General features: G+C 42.3%; 1 protein-coding gene across 1 annotated transcript in view; it reads right to left on the bottom strand.

Moving 5' to 3' along the window:
* The window catches only part of LOC310777694 (phospholipid-transporting ATPase IC-like), a gene marked incomplete at its 5' end in the record, with an annotated part of 20,266 nt that extends 3,363 nt beyond the window's left edge, over nucleotides 1–16,903 (bottom strand). Inside the window, one exon of the mRNA XM_083638071.1 lies at nucleotides 16,670–16,903. Within this exon, the coding sequence (XP_083494197.1) occupies nucleotides 16,670–16,903 (234 nt within the window). The remainder of the gene's footprint in view (nucleotides 1–16,669) is intronic.
* Nucleotides 16,904–17,500: the final 597 nt, after the last annotated feature.

Below are 17,500 nucleotides of genomic sequence, written 5' to 3'. Positions count from 1 at the left end.
ATCACATGTGTATGTGGACTAAACACATCACATGTGTATGTGGACTAAACACATCACGTGTGTATGTGGACTAAACACATCACATGTGTATGTGGACTAAACACATCACATGTGTATGTGGACTAAACACATCACGTGTGTATGTGGACTAAACACATCACATGTGTATGTGGACTAAACACATCACGTGTGTATGTGGACTAAACACATCACGTGTGTATGTGGACTAAACACATCACATGTGTATGTGGACTAAACACATCACATGTGTATGTGGACTAAACACATCACATGTGTATGTGGACTAAACACATCACATGTGTATGTGGACTAAACACATCATGTGTGTATGTGGACTAAACACATCACATGTGTATGTGGACTAAACACATCATGTGTGTATGTGGACTAAACACATCACATGTGTATGTGGACTAAACACATCACATGTGTATGTGGACTAAACACATCACGTGTGTATGTGGACTAAACACATCACGTGTGTATGTGGACTAAACACATCACATGTGTATGTGGACTAAACACATCACATGTGTATGTGGACTAAACACATCACATGTGTATGTGGACTAAACACATCACATGTGTATGTGGACTAAACACATCATGTGTGTATGTGGACTAAACACATCACATGTGTATGTGGACTAAACACATCATGTGTGTATGTGGACTAAACACATCACATGTGTATGTGGACTAAACACATCACGTGTGTATGTGGACTAAACACATCACGTGTGTATGTGGACTAAACACATCACATGTGTATGTGGACTAAACACATCACATGTGTATGTGGACTAAACACATCACATGTGTATGTGGACTAAACACATCACGTGTGTATGTGGACTAAACACATCACATGTGTATGTGGACTAAACACATCACGTGTGTATGTGGACTAAACACATCACATGTGTATGTGGACTAAACACATCACATGTGTATGTGGACTCTATAAGTCACTCTGTTGACCAGCGGCTCTATAAGTCACTCTGTTGACCAGCGGCTCTATAAGTCACTCTGTTGACCAGCAGCTCTATAAGTCACTCTGTTGACCAGCAGCTCTATAAGTCACTCTGTTGACCAGCCGCTCTATAAGTCACTCTGTTGACCAGCAGCTCTATAAGTCACTCTGTTGACCAGCAGCTCTATAAGTAACTCTGTTGACCAGCAGCTCTATAAGTCACTCTGTTGACCAGCAGCTCTATAAGTCGCTCTGTTGACCAGCAGCTCTATACGTCACTCTGTTGACCAGCAGCTCTATAAGTCACTCTGTTGACCAGCAGCTCTATAAGTCACTCTGTTGACCAGCAGCTCTATAAGTCACTCTGTTGACCAGCAGCTCTATAAGTCACTCTGTTGACCAGCAGCTCTATAAGTCACTCTGTTGACCAGCAGCTCTATAAGTCACTCTGTTGACCAGCAGCTCTATAAGTCACTCTGTTGACCAGCAGCTCTATAAGTCACTCTGTTGACCAGCAGCTCTATAAGTCACTCTGTTGACCAGCAGCTCTATACGTCACTCTGTTGACCAGCAGCTCTATAAGTCACTCTGTTGACCAGCGGCTCTATAAGTCACTCTGTTGACCAGCAGCTCTATAGGTCACTCTGTTGACCAGCAGCTCTATAAGTCACTCGGTTGACCAGCAGCTCTATAAGTCACTCGGTTGACCAGCAGCTCTATAAGTCACTCTGTTGACCAGCAGCTCTATAAGTCACTCTGTTGACCAGCAGCTCTATAAGTCACTCTGTTGACCAGCGGCTCTATAAGTCACTCTGTTGACCAGCAACTCTATAAGTCACTCTGTTGACCAGCAGCTCTATAAGTCACTCTGTTGACCAGCAACTCTATAAGTCACTCTGTTGACCAGCAGCTCTATAAGTCACTCTGTTGACCAGCAGCTCTATAAGTCACTCTGTTGACCAGCAGCTCTATAAGTCACTGTTGACCAGCAGCTCTATAAGTCACTCTGTTGACCAGCAGCTCTATACGTCACTCTGTTGACCAGCGGCTCTATAAGTCACTGTTGACCAGCAGCTCTATAAGTCACTCTGTTGACCAGCAGCTCTATACGTCACTCTGTTGACCAGCGGCTCTATAAGTCACTCTGTTGACCAGCAGCTCTATAAGTCACTCTGTTGACCAGCAGCTCTATAAGTCACTCTGTTGACCAACTCTATAAGTCACTCTGTTGACCAGCTCTATAAGTCACTCTGTTGACCAGCAGCTCTATAAGTCACTCTGTTGACCAGCAGCACTATAAGTCACTCTGTTGACCAGCAGCTCTATAAGTCACTCTGTTGACCAGCAGCTCTATAAGTCACTCTGTTGACCAGCAACTCTATACGTCACTCTGTTGACCAGCAGCTCTATAAGTCACTCTGTTGACCAGCAGCTCTATAAGTCACTCTGTTGACCAGCGGCTCTATACGTCACTCTGTTGACCAGCAGCTCTATAAGTCACTCTGTTGACCAGCAGCTCTATAAGTCACTCTGTTGACCAGCAGCTCTATAAGTCACTCTGTTGACCAGCAGCTCTATAAGTCACTGTTGACCAGCAGCTCTATAAGTCACTCTGTTGACCAGCAGCTCTATAAGTCACTCTGTTGACCAGCAGCTCTATAAGTCACTCTGTTGACCAGCAGCTCTATAAGTCTCTCTGTTGACCAGCAGATCTATAAGTCTCTCTGTTGACCAGCAGCTCTATAAGTAGAAATAATTAAGTTACTGAAAGAAAAGGAAAGTTGTATGAAAAAATATCACTCTACAAAGACCAAGGAAGATAAAACCATCTACATTGATGTAAAAAATAAATGCACTACTGAGATGCGAAAAGCTAAATCAAATTATTATAAAACTCTCCTTCTTAATTCAGCTTCGGACCCTAAAGCAATATGGTCAGTTCTGAACTCTATAACCGGTAATCAGAAAAATATCAAGAATAAACTAAGTATTCATTTAGATAGTGTGCTAATAACTGATCCTCAAAAAATTGCCTGTGCATTTAACGAATTCTTTATAAACTCTGTTCAAAATCTTGCTATCAGTTTCAATCCTCCTTCACCAACACAAAATCTGAGTATCAACCCTAATGAAACTCAATTATTTTCTTTTAATACGATAACTCAGGAACACCTATTAGAGGTAATCAACTCTTTAAACAAAACAAATGCAACTGACACATATGGCCTAAACTTAAAATTTATCATATCCTATATAGATACTTTTCTCCCAGTGCTTCATCACATAATCAACACCTGTATAGAAACATCTCATTTCCCCCAGCAATGGAAACTGTCTAAAATAACACCTATCTATAAAGCTGATGACCCTACATCCCTGACTAACTATCGACCAATATCAATACTCCCTATTATGTCAAAATTCCTGGAAAAAATTATGGCAAACCAACTTTTAGATCATCTGGAAAACAACAATCTCCTCAGCGACTATCAGTTTGGTTTCCGTTCAAAAAGATCCACTATGACAGCTTCACTATACCTGACCGAACATATCAGACAGGCCCTCAACAATGGACAAATAACTGGTACTGTTTTCATCGACTTTAGAAAAGCATTCGACACGGTCAATCATCAGCTCTTATTAAATAAATTACTATCCTTCAACATCGATCAATCAGCAGTCAACATGATATCATCTTATCTCTCTGAAAGAACACAGCTGGTATGCATTGAGAAGTCTAAGTCCTCAAAGGCTCCTTATAACATTGGGGTCCCCCAGGGGTCAATATTAGGACCTTTGCTATTCGATGCCTACATAAATGATTTGCCATCTATCTGCCTTTTCACACAAGCCATAATGTATGCAGACGATACCGTGGTATATGTATCGGACCCAGATATAAATGTAATAAATTCAAAACTGGCATCCGATCTTGCCACTCTCCACAACTGGTTACACACAAATCAATCATCTCACTTTAAACATAAAAAAACAGAATGTATGTACTTCAAATCCCCCCTGAAACAGCTACCAAAGTATCAACCAATAATGATAAATAATGAACCTTTAGCCGTAGTGAATAAATACAAATATTTAGGAATTCTGCTTGACTCGAACCTTACATATAAACTACACATAGACAAGGTAGTGAAGCAAATTAAACAAAGATTGTTTGTCTTCCGTAAAATCCGTCCATTTCTCTCTCAGACTTTAGCTCATATCTATGTAAACTCAGTTATACTCTCCAATATCTCCTACTGCCTGCCAATTTGGTGGCTGACTGCTAAGGACACTTTAAAACCTGTGGAGCGACTATACAATCGTGCCTACAAAATCTGTTTAAATCTTCCCTATCGCTCACACCACTGTATTGCACTTGAAAGAGCTAGTGCATTAGACTTTGAGAACTACCTCAAATTAACATCAATGAAATTATATTATCAGATCCAATATCATCTTACGCCATCCCTTATAAGCTCCCTCCTCCCCAGGTTCTCAGCCACAAGACAAACTCGAACCACTCGTGCCATCACAAACTCAGAAAATCCTCTTCCTAGATATAAAAACAATTACGGCAAGCAATCTTTCTTTTACAAAGGTACAATAAGCTGGAATGAGATTCCACAAATTTTAAGGAATAGTCCATCTCTAATAAGATTTAAACGGATGTATAAGAATCTTCTATTGGAGGAACAGGTCTGCGGTCATTGACCTGGGTAATGAGGCAACACTTGCAGCTGCCTCATGACCTAAGCCAGACAACCTCTTCTTCTTCTGTTTCTTGGAATTTCCCCATCTTTCATATATCTATCACTTTAACTGTGTTTTCGTTTTTCTCTTGCTGCAGGACAGGAACCCTCTGAAAACCAGCATTTATGCTGAGTAGGGCCCAAAAGTATTTGAATTACCTTCTTGGTGTTGTATGCTTTTTTTCCTGTTAAATAAATAAACTGAAACTGAAACTGAAACTGAAAGTCACTGTTGACCAGCAGCTCTATAAGTCACTCTGTTGACCAGCAACTCTATACGTCACTCTGTTGACCAGCAACTCTATAAGTCACTCTGTTGACCAGCAGATCTATAAGTCTCTCTGTTGACCAGCAGCTCTATAAGTCGCTCTGTTGACCAGCAGCTCTATAAGTCACTGTTGACCAGCAGCTCTATAAGTCACTCTGTTGACCAGCAGATCTATAAGTCTCTCTGTTGACCAGCAGCTCTATAAGTCACTCTGTTGACCAGCAGCTCTATAAGTCTCTCTGTTGACCAGCAGCTCTATAAGTCACTCTGTTGACCAGCAGCTCTATAAGTCACTCTGTTGACCAGCAGCTCTATAAGTCACTGTTGACCAGCAGCTCTATACGTCACTCTGTTGACCAGCAACTCTATAAGTCACTCTGTTGACCAGCAGCTCTATAAGTCACTCTGTTGACCAGCAGCTCTATAAGTCACTCTGTTGACCAGCAGCTCTATAAGTCACTCTGTTGACCAGCAGCTCTATAAGTCACTCTGTTGACCAGCAACTCTATAAGTCACTCTGTTGACCAGCAGCTCTATAAGTCACTCTGTTGACCAGCATCTCTATAAGTCACTCTGTTGACCAGCGGCTCTATACGTCACTCTGTTGACCAGCGGCTCAATACGTAACTCCGTTGACCAGCGGCTCTATAAGTCACTCTGTTGACCAGCGGCTCTATAAGTCACTCTGTTGACCAGCGGCTCTATAAGTCACTCTGTTGACCAGCAACTCTATAAGTCACTCTGTTGACCAGCAGCTCTATAAGTCACTCTGTTGACCAGCAGCTCTATAAGTCACTCTGTTGACCAGCGGCTCCATAAAGTCACTTTGTTGGTTGGTCAGTCGGCCCACAAAAAAGTTCACCATCCTTTAGCGGGCACAGTTTTCGCCCGAGGAGGCTGAAATCTGGCACGGAGGTCAAGTGTGTGTGCACTGTAACAAATTGCTGTAGTTTCTACAGTAAAATTTTACAATCAGTTGTTGTTTAATCAGTTTACATTCTTTAATTGTAGTTTGCAATGCATTATGGGTTCAAAAACCAACTACAATTCATTACCGGTGTATTTACAGTCAGCATAAACACATTTACAACAGGTGAGTGTTTTGACTGTATTTTCTACCATAATACAATAATTGAATGTGTTTTTTGGCGGCACATGGAAAGTATGGGTGGAGCTATGTGAACAGAAACTTTCTGGAGAGACGCCATTATTATTAGTCTACCCGCCTCGTCCTAAGTTCGCCTCTGCTCCTCGGTAAGTTCAATATTTTAACCCATAACGATTTGCATTATATTTGATAATGTGTATGTAACCTTATTCTGCATGAAAGGTTCGCACTGTAACATTCCCTGCCGACTTGTAAACGTTACTGTGAGTGATATTTCTTGCCCAGCTTGGTCAAGGTGGACGGGTCATGCCTTCGCCAATCCATCTTGGGGAAAATATCGCTTACCGTGACATTATATGGTATAAGTCAGAACTGGCAGAGTTAATTTAGCGTTCCTTCAAATGGATGTCACGTAGCCTACAACCACAGATCAGCAAGCAGAAACAGTAATATCTCCAACCAGTGAGAGGCAGCAATGTGCCGCAAGGCATCTAGTCTGCTGCATAGCTATTAAAAGCAGCAGAAGAAAAGCTCGCCAATAGCTCGCTAACAGATTAGCACTAGTATTTTAGCAAACTATCAGAAACAGCGCTATCTTTATGATGTGTTAATAATGTTACTAGACACACGTAACTCTATAGAGCCCCGTTGTAAGGTCAGTTTATCAAAATAACGTGTATTTTGAAAATGGTTTTACTTTGTGGAGTAAATCACCAGCTAGTGGAGTGCAATTGCATCAAGCTGGAGTTAAAATAACTATTTTAATTCAGGGAATGTGGGGTATAGGGCTATGTTTTAATTTTTAGAGGAAACTGGACTAAATAGAAGAATAATATAGCCAGGATAGTGTTTTAGAAGTCAGTTCTGATTCACACTCCATTTCAGAAGGTGGCGGTGATGCACCAAGTTGTTTGCCAACTGCCGTTAAACATTAGTAGAAGAAGAAGCTAGCCAAGTAAGAGAAGTGTACGTGTAGCACTGTGGGGAATGGGAATGAGGGACATTTATTTCAGCTTGGTGACTGGTGAGAGCTTTAAAACGTTACTTTTATATTGTGTGTGGGTGTGTAGCATTATATTCTCTGTTGCGATGTAAAGTGGGACACATGGGCTGCGACCTAGCATTAGCTAGCCCAACGTAGCCGCCGTTTTGTTTTGATCAGTTAAGCTAGCTAACTAGCTAGCTTAACTGATCAAAACAAAACGGACCTGTTTAATGTTTGTGCACATGCAGGCAAGGACTGTTAGGGCAACAACATAGATTTATACGATGGAAATGTGAATGTGGGGCCGGGAGATGCCTATCTGTTAAAGTATGAGTGAATGTGGTATTCATTTGGCGCTAGCTAGTGAGCTAACCACTAACCACGTTGTTTATGTTACTGTGTCTTGTCAATAATAATGCTATTTGTCTTCAGTGTTTAAGCCAAGTCAGACCTGCAATGCTCACATGTTTAAGTCTGGGCTTAGCCTGTAGTTGGAGTGGCTATAGAGAGGTTTATATGCCAGCCAGCAGGTATAATTTGCAGAAGGGCATAGTTAAACTGGTTAGCAGCTCATCCTGTAACACAGTTGAAGGTGTAATATGGTGTTTTGAATTTGTTTTGTGACGGATGTAATGTTTATTACTGAATATGTTATTGCCAATTGAAGTGCCATTTACAATATGCTGTTTATAAGAAAATACAAGGTGCAGTTTAAACCAGTGAATATTACTAAAATGGTTAAAATAAGTAAAACAGTACAGGAACAGATTGCAGAGGTGAGACAGAGCTAGCTGAACTGTGCTCACTTTCTCTCTCTCTTGCAGTGAATGGGAAGATTCTGGTCGATGTGGTCTCAGTACGAGTTATGCCATCACAGTGTGGGACTCTAAGTGAGGAGACAAGGACTTTGCACGGTGAGTACAATACTACTGCTAACCAGGGCTGGTGACTGCGCCCGTTCTACTCGCATATGCGACTAAAAATAGAACAGTGCGAATTGTAAAATGCCTTTTGGGGCACGTGTGCGAGTACAGAATTCCACCTTCAATATATATATTTATTTTTTCAGAGCGTTAAAAATCAGACCGGCATTAAAGTTGAGAGCCTGTGTCCCAGTTCACTTGAAGGTAACACAGCGTTGCCTTGAACCAATGGTGACTGGTGAAAAAAAGCACGTGATCTCAGCGGAAACAAAACTAGAGAGAGACAGAGAGAGGGAGTCCACATAGCCGATTTGTGACGTGCGCGCACCCCAAGCAGCCAAAAGGAAACACGCCAGCATGTCCTCCTCATTGTGGAAATTTGACAGTTTGTCACACACATGCAAGTTGAAAATAAGCGACGGAGGGGCAGGGTACGTTGCCGAGTCCCGCTCGGCTGGAGTCCACTCCAGTCTGAGCGACTCGTTTCACCTCACCGGCCCCTCTCTCTCTCCCCGGCCACAGCGCAACACACACTTGGCGAAGTGAAGGTACTACCAGCTGCTGTCCACATCACCGCTGCCTGCTGCAGATCAGCTGCTGCTGCTCTAGAAACGGGTAAAACAGGCGAATATCGAATATAAAACCAATTTCACCCCGGTGGATAGAGGAGAGGACTATTTGTTTCGTATTGCGAATAGAACGACAAACATAATAATAAAACGCATCGGACCAGTGTGCAAGGTTTTGTGTGCGCGATGATTTTTTTTTCAGATGGCGGATTTAAAAAAACGGACTCTGTGTGTAAACTTCTGATATTCAAACTGAGTCAACTCAAACTCGTTTCCTCATCTACTCAAGAACAGCCAAATCCACAACTGTAGAGTGGGCATGGCTTCGAAGGTCTGGGCTCCAGACCCAAGAGTACCTGGCTGCAGACACGTGGGCGGACCTCACCCTCCTCTCCAGACCTATAGGCTATAAACTCCTTGTCCATGGATAACATTTTGATGTTTATTTATTTTATTTTATTCGTTTATTTGGCAGGGACATATACAAAAAAACATTAAACCCCATAGGGGAAGAGATGCTTTGTAACAGATTTAGCTATAGGCTACTTTCCATCTGGAGCCCCTGTTCTGTTGCACCTTTTTTCTTTTGGAAAAGTAAATGCATGATAGCTGTGGGATATAGCCTACTGGAATTAATTGTTTTATATTCATTGTATTTAGACAAAAAAGAAAAGCTCTGTCCAGTAACCTGGAACACTTTTATTTTTAGATGTTTTTGAGTGAGATCGTCCTACCTCATGCAAATGATAAGAAATGTGACACATGAATCTTAATTTTCTATTAAAGCAAAGTAAAAAAAAAAATCAAAAAATCAAAAAATTACCCGTCAATTATTGTTCTTAGAAATAAAATCGGAATAGAGCCAAAATCGGTATCGGCAAGTCAGACTATTCAAAAATCGGAAATCGGAACCGGCCAAGAAAATGGCAATCGGTGCATCTCTACCATTAAGCATTATTTTAGATGGGCGAATGTGGGAGAAAATTAAGCTTCAGCCGGAGTAGACGGTGGTGAAGACGAAGATGTAACGTTATCATTAGCTGAAGAAGCTAGCGCTAGCGGGACAGAAGCCACAGCAACAGATAACGTTGAATGCTCCTAATATCCCTTTATTAACTCATTGAGTGCAAGCCACTTTTGGAGAACGGACGCTCCCAGTGCCAGAGTTTCAGAGCATTTTCAGTGATTTCTCGAGGCCCACAGAATATTGTGTGATATTACTATGTAAACACCGAACACGCACAAAGAACGAGGAGACTCTATTGTATCATCAGCAAAAAAAAAGTTTATTGATACCATTTTCCGTTCTTTAGTTATGAGCCGGAGAAGATAGGTTGTTTTCAGCAAAAACAGGCGTTTCAAATTAGAAGCAGAGATATTCTGCCTTTTGTGAAATGAAGCATTTCAAGCACATTCACTGAGTCTGAAGCTAATATTTTCTGATGTAGTGACGTGGTGTAGTTGTGTGGTGCCCTGCGTGCCCCACCCCCCTCTCCCCCCCTCAGCTGCAAACTCCTCCCCACACTAACACACAGCCTAACACGCACCCAGCGTCTATTTTCGGAGTGCTCCGTTTTTGTGCGCCGGCTCCCAGCGCGACACGGAAAAGCCAAACCGGACTGCTGAGAATGGTTTGGCCCTTCGGCGTCGGGTGCTACTTTTCTGGCGGCTAATCATGTGCAGAAACTATACAGCAGAGACAGAGAGGCTCAGTTGTGGGCGCGGATTGACTGCTGTTCGCAGCCAACGTCAGCTCCAGCCAGAGCAATCTATATGGCTCTGGCTGCAGCATGAGCGGTTTCTCTTTCATCACGGGGCTTTTTCCTGCTGTTTTCCTGACCTTTCTCTAATCTGGAGAGCACTGTCGCCACCTAATGAGTCCGTAAAATAGGTTATACACCTTCAATAGCTACAATATTTGTACAGGAGATGCCTGAGGCTTTGATCCACGTCCCACCGTCAAAAAACGCATTTGACGCCGATCGACGTCATTGGCACTGAACGTTACTATTTACTTTGACGCCGATCGACGTCATTGGCACTCAATGAGTTAAGAAGAAACGCATGATCTAATACATTTTTTATCATGCCCCTAAAATTATTTTTGTGCTCCTAGTTTTTTCAACTTAGGGGCACACGTGCTCCTTCTGAAAATGCTAAGTGACCAGCCCTGCTGCTAACTACTAAGACTCAGTGATGGAAATGGCCAGGTTTTACTCATCTTATGCAGGATGGGGGTCCCTGGACATGGCAGCTTGATGCTTGACTGTTTTTTTGTTTTTGTGTTTTGACTGATGTTAACAGTTGTCATAGATCTTTATAGGCAGAGGGGATGGGGGACTTGGAGGAAAATCACTCGAAGGTTGCATGCAGCTTGTGTATGGGTGTGGCTACAGCCTGTCACAGTGACCTGCTCTGCGCTCAGGGCCCACATGGCACGTGTTAAAGGGCACGTGCAATTTTTGCAGACCGTTTAACTGATAGTATTAATCGGTTAATGTTTGTACTCGACCAATTTGAAAAAAAATTGTCACGATGTGTTTATTAGACGCATACAGTGTGTAAAATAGGGTCCAGGTTTGAAAAAAAAAAAAAAAAATCTCCTTTAAGCTGTTATTCAATTTTGTATGTTTTGTTTGTGCTTTTGCCTTTTAGGTATCTGCAACAGCAGCTGATGTAGAACGAGATGTGTCGCTTGCAGACTCTCCGAGACTGATTGTCTTAGGTAGTGTATAAACAATGTTTTGAAATCTGTCATGAAGCATTTCATAAACTGTGAGGAACTGTGATTGTTATGTCTTAGTTTAACAGTTCAGCCTGTGGATATGGTATGTGGAAATCCAGAAAGTGCTTATTTACATGGAGTTCTTATGTTTATGGATTTTAGGTGAGACGCTCACAGCGACCAAATGGATGCTGAGTGTCGAGAGCCAGGTGGTTGTGCCTCCACATCCCAACTTCGTGGCTGGAATGGCAGCATTATTTTCGGTTTTCTACAACTTCAATCTGATGTACCAGGGGCAGGCGGCTTGCACGCTGGAATTCATCCAAAGGTAACCATTTTCATATTAAGATTTGTAGTGCTTTTTTATTAAATTGATTTACAGCTGGACAGAGATCACATTAAAGGGACAGCTCACCATAAAAAATAAAAAAAAATCCTCTCACCTGTCGTGCTGTTTATCCATCTAGATTGTTTTGTGTTAGGTGCCTGGGCTTTGGAGATATCAATATTTGGAGGTGTCTGCCTTTTCTCTGATACAATGGAACTGGATGGCACTTGGCGTGTGGTGCTCAAAGCACCAAAAAAAAGATTTGAAAAACTCAACAGCAACATCTTTCTAGAAATCATGGCCCGGTTAACTCAACATAATCCACATAATCCATTGTTGTGAACAGTTTCATGTAGGAACTATTTTCTTTTGACTGAACTGCACCCACTAGCTGCTAGTTAGTTCCTACATGAAGCTGCTCACAACAAGGTCTATGGATTATCTTGATTCACCGGGTCGTGATTTCTGGAAGGAGACATTCCTGTTGAGATTTTCGAAAGTATTTTTTTGCCACTTTGAGCACCACAACCATCAAGTTCTATTGTATTGGAGAGAAGGCAGACATCTCTAGGGCTGGTATCTCCAACTACCAACTAACACAAAACCATCTATGGATGAGTAACATCAGTCTTTTAGGGTGAGCTGCCCAGCAACACACCCACCAAATGTGAAGTACATCAGACGGTTCTCGAGATATGCAAATGACACGGACAGATGGACTCACCCACCCACCTACCCAAACATTTTCCTAATCTGTTTGTTCCTGTGATTGTGTGATTTCAGATGTTACCTTGGGATCAACCCAACCACCGGCACCAAGACGCCCACCACGAAGGTTGTGGGCAAAAGAACTGGAAAGGTCACCGAGAAGAGGAACAACACCAACAACCCTCAAGTGTCTACACTCCTCCGACGGATGATGGACTTTGAATCAGTTGCGTAAGTCTTGCATATACAACATGCTCAGGAACCATAGTCAGGTTTCTCTCTGCCTTATGGACATTCAGTTTTTACACCTGCGTTGTGTGAATGTGAGATATGGAAATGTTTGTTAATCTCACTATCTTTCTTTGTTATGGCCTTTTAAGATTTTGGATTGCTGAGATTTTTTTCTACATTGATACTTGTTTATGAATAGATGCCTATTTCTCAGGCTTTATTAATGTTAAAGTGTAAGTCAGGGGTTTTCAAAATGAGGCTGGCCTCCCCAGGGGGGCTCCCGTTTCAGGGGAGGCTCAGTGAATGGAAGTGAAAAAATATTCCATTAGTTTATACATTAGCAATATCGGGCTATCTTGGCTAAATTATTGAGTTTTTACTCTAGGGTTCATCCCAGGGCAGAGGGGAGGCCCGCAATGTCAGACTTTGAAAACCCTTGGTGTAACTGGTCATATTGCTCAACACGTTCTCACTCAGAGTGCGTAGCATATTGACGCTTTGTCCCGTCCCTTGTGCGTCGCTTGTTACTAACATGGTACCCTTGAGCGACCCATGAAACGACTTGGGCTTTCCGCCTAAACTCAATGTAAACCCATGGAAGTCATCTTTGACGCTTATGGCAACTGCTCCCCCATTAGCCTAACTGCTCCCCCATTAGTCAACTGCTCCCCCATTAGGGTCTGGGGGGAGGTTAGGTTTAGGCGTGGGGGGTGGGAGAGGTTAGGTTTAGGGTTAGGGTCTGGGGGAGGTTGGGTTTAGGCGTGGGGGGTGGGAGAGGTTAGGTTTAGGGTTAGGGTCTGGGAGAAGTTAGCTCCTCTCCCCAGACCCTAATGGGGGAGCAGTTGACTAATGGGGGAGCAGTTAGGCTAATGGGGGAGCAGTTGCCATAAGCGTCAAAGATGACTTCCATGGGTTTACATTGAGTTTAGTCGGAAAGCCCAAGTCGTTTCATGGGTCGGTCAAGGGTACCATGTTAGTAACAAGCGACGCACAAGGGATGGGACAAAGCGTCAATATGCTACGCGCTCGGAGTGAGAATGGGTTGTATTGCTTCGAAGCTTCAGTGACAAGTATTCCAATATATTTGATGCTTTGACGGGGCACGTAACAGGTGAGGTTTTAGCTTAATAATGTAAGAAAAACTGCTACAAAGTAAACAATAATCACATCACAAATGTCAAATGTCCTTTTCTTAGAGAATATGTAAAAATAATTTAGGCTGATGCATGATAAATAATGTTGGATTACTATATAGAAATAAATGTAAGGAAAGCAAACAAAGCATTTGATTACTGAATTGGACATTGATTACCATGGCATTGAAGCCTCAGGTCAGCCCTAGCAAGCTGTTTAAGCTGTTGCTCTATTTTTATCTTAAAGGCCTGTCTTGAATACTTGAATACGTGACCACACCGGCAGTGAAAGTTGACCGATTATTCAAAATGATGTTGGCAAGAAACCATATTGCAGCGTTTTATTTTAAAAGATGTTTGTGCCTTATCACAGGTTTTGTATTTGTACGATGTTATTTTTATTTGCGTTTGATCTTAAAGGCCTGTCTTAAATACTTGAATACCTGACCACACCGGCAGCGAAAGTTGACATATTCAAAATGATGTTGGTTAGAAACCATATTGCTGCTTTCTCTTTTAAAATATGTCTGTGCCTTATCTCAGGTTTTTCATTGCAAATGTGTAATTTTATTTGTGTTTAACGTTGGAAAAGCAGCGAGGTTTTCAGATTAACCAGCATTTTGTTTCAATGTTATGTAGAGACTGTTCAGACATGTGAAATGCTAAGGTTTTCTCCTGGCGACAGGGCTGGTCTCTTATCTCCCTTCCTATTCTCTATCTCTGTGTTTCTCTCTATCTCTGTGTTTGTGTGTATCTCTCATCTGATCCCTCTCTCTCTCTCCTCGTCTCTCCCTGTGTTGCTCTTTATGTTCTAAAGCTGTATTCACACCGAGATATTTATTTTTCGCTCTGTCGCTTGATTCAACCCTTTGGAATCGCTCTGTCGCTCTGTTTAAATCGCTCATCAACAGGCACACAAATTGACAAACATGTGGGGGCTATAACGTTACGCAATGTCATGCTGTTTGTCCACTACGAGCCCCTGTCGTTGCTTACAAGCTAAGCCGATCAGCGTGCTCCCCTTGCGAGCTCCATACCGGTAGTACAGACTTCACTTCATGTCAGCTGTCAGCCTGTCAATCAGCTGTCAATGCGGTTTGTTGCCACACAATAAACCAGTGGTTTGTTCCAAGCCAGTGTGATCCTTGACTCGCTCTCACACGGCAGCGGGCGACTGATGCCAGCGGATTTTCGCTCGAGTTGGGATATTTCATCTCGGGCGACGAGCGTATTTTCTCCCTATCGCTCTGTCTCTGCCGCTCGGATGCCCAGCGATTTTTCTCCCGGGCAAATATACGCTCAATCGCTCGTTTGCATTGACTTTGTATGTAAACTCGATGCCAGCGAAATACTTTAATAGGTCGGTGTGAACACAGCTTAAGTGGGAATGTTACTGTTACTGAAAATGTTAATCTCACTGTTAATTTTAATAAATGTTTGACTTGCAGCTCTGACTTTGATTTTTATTTGTGCAGATCGAATGCAATTCAAAAAGCTTTTTTTGATTTACAGCAGTTTATTGGTAAAGATGGTTTGACTGGCTAATATTGTAATTTATACATTTTTGAAAATGTTCACTGTAAAGCGTTTTACAGCTAAATCTTGGATTTTTTAGTTTTTTTACATGTCTTTATTGGTAAATGTTTTACAGCAACATATTGTATTAATGGAAATTTACAGGTCTTTATTGGCAACTCCAGTTGCCAGCTAATTACTGTAATTAAAGTGGATTACAGAAAATTACTGTAAACTGGTTTTACAGTAACATCTTGTATGCTGGTAAATTTACAGTTATTTATTGGCAACTCGAGTTGCCAGTTAATTACTGTAATTCACGTAGATTACAAGAAATAACTGTAAACAGGTTTACAAGATTAATATAGTTACTGTAGATAAAACAATACAATCCTGTAATTTATGTACAGTAATTTGCTGTCAATCGATATACAATTATTTGTTGTAATCCAGTTTTACAGTAAATAATAGCTATTTTACAGGATATTATTGGCAACTTTTTTGCCAGTTATTTATTGTAAATTTTACAGGAAGTTTGTTACAGTGTGTGTGTATGTGTCTGTGTACATGCCAATTTTCCTAAATGGGGGCATGGGGCAACTTTCAAAATGCAGGATGGCAGAGGCAGACAAAATGGCATTGAGGTCGTGTGTGTGTGTGTGTGTGTGTGTGTGTGTGTGTGTGTGTGTGTGTGTGTGTGTGTGTGTGTGCGCGTGTGAGTGTGTCTTCATGCCAATTGGCTAAAAGGGGGGCAGGTGGGGGAATTTCAAAATGCAGGGTGGCAGAGTAGGTTGAGCCATAGATATATATAAAGGCTAGATGGCTTAAGGCGGAGTCACCAGCGTCGTTGAACGGCCGCCATCTTGCTACAGTGCCTTTCTGGTACGTTCTATGGTAGCTGGTGACCTGCACAGACAAAAATACTCATAACTCGCTGAAATCTTGACGGATTTACAAACGGTTTGGTTTATTACAAGCATATTCCGTTCCCGAGATAGACAAAAAAAAAAAAAAAAAACACTAAAAACACTATTTTTTTGATGGGCTCCAAATTACACCAAAATTAAACCGAAGCATCTATGCCATGAGAGGGATTCAGGCACAACGTTTCATGCAGTTTCATCCATTTCCCTAGGAGTTATGATCATCTGATGTTGCCATACTAACCCAACAACAGATGCTCATAACTCCTAGCTCCCTGTAGCAAGATGGCCGCCATGCGACGACGTCGCTCTCCATTGGCCGGCAGCGCGGGTAAGCTATCTAGCCTTTATATATATCTATGGGTTGAGCTGCCAGGTGCCATCCTGGATTTCGCAAATTTGCATATGTGGTTGCAGCTATTGTGAATTTGCGCTTGTTTAATTGAAATTGTGTAGGAACCCTGCAGGCCCCAACAGGTGTTTTGTCGCGGGCGAGGCGAGGGACCCCACCTGCAGGTTGACGGTGATGATGAGCGAGGAGGCGGTGACCACGGCCAGGGACTGGTAGTCTGAGGGGGCCTCCCCGTCCTGCCCCATGGTCTGCAGGAAGGCTCCGTACGGGATGAAGAAGATGATGAGAGACACGAAGATGCCGTGGAACAGGCTGATGAAGAAGTTCCTGTAGTTGAACAGCGACCCCTGCTGGCCCGGCAGGTACAGCTTGGGGAACTTCAGACTCAGCATATTGCCCCCTACTGTACTGGAGTGTGTAGTAACATTAGACTGTAGCCAGTGGACGACCCGCTCTACCTCCTGAGCCACAGCCGCTTTATAATAAATAAATAAATAAATAAATAAATAAATAAATAAAACTTCTATATCCAGTCACATCCACATTATTTAAAAATACATTTAGGTCATTTTATACATGTAGTTAGTTACTATATTTAAAAGGTCAAGTTTAGAAAGAATGGTCTCACTCTAATGTAAGGGATCGGGCGGGGTAGGCTACTATATGGGGACTAACATCATCGCACATTAATACAACTGGACCCACTGCACTGCATGCATTGTTTTTAACTGCAAGGGATTAGCATAAAGTGGGCATGTCTGAAAAGGGGAGATATCTTGAGGTGAGAGGTCAAGGGACACCTTTAAAAATGGCCAGGCCAGTTTTCCCTAGCCAACGTTTAGCCTAACTTTGCATGACGAAGTCTACCATTGGTTTATAGACTCTGGAAGCCTAGTGTATGTAGTCTTGGTGTCCTTGCGCAACTCACACGAGACGGAACAAGACAAGGACTACCCTGGTCTGCATGCTATTGGTCTATCTATCGGCAA

Source organism: Poromitra crassiceps, assembly GCF_964638095.1.
Source record: "Poromitra crassiceps genome assembly, chromosome: 6".
Classification (NCBI taxonomy): domain Eukaryota; kingdom Metazoa; phylum Chordata; class Actinopteri; order Beryciformes; family Melamphaidae; genus Poromitra; species Poromitra crassiceps.
Note: the sequence above shows the minus strand (reverse complement) of the source record. Positions and strands in the feature narration are given on the sequence as shown.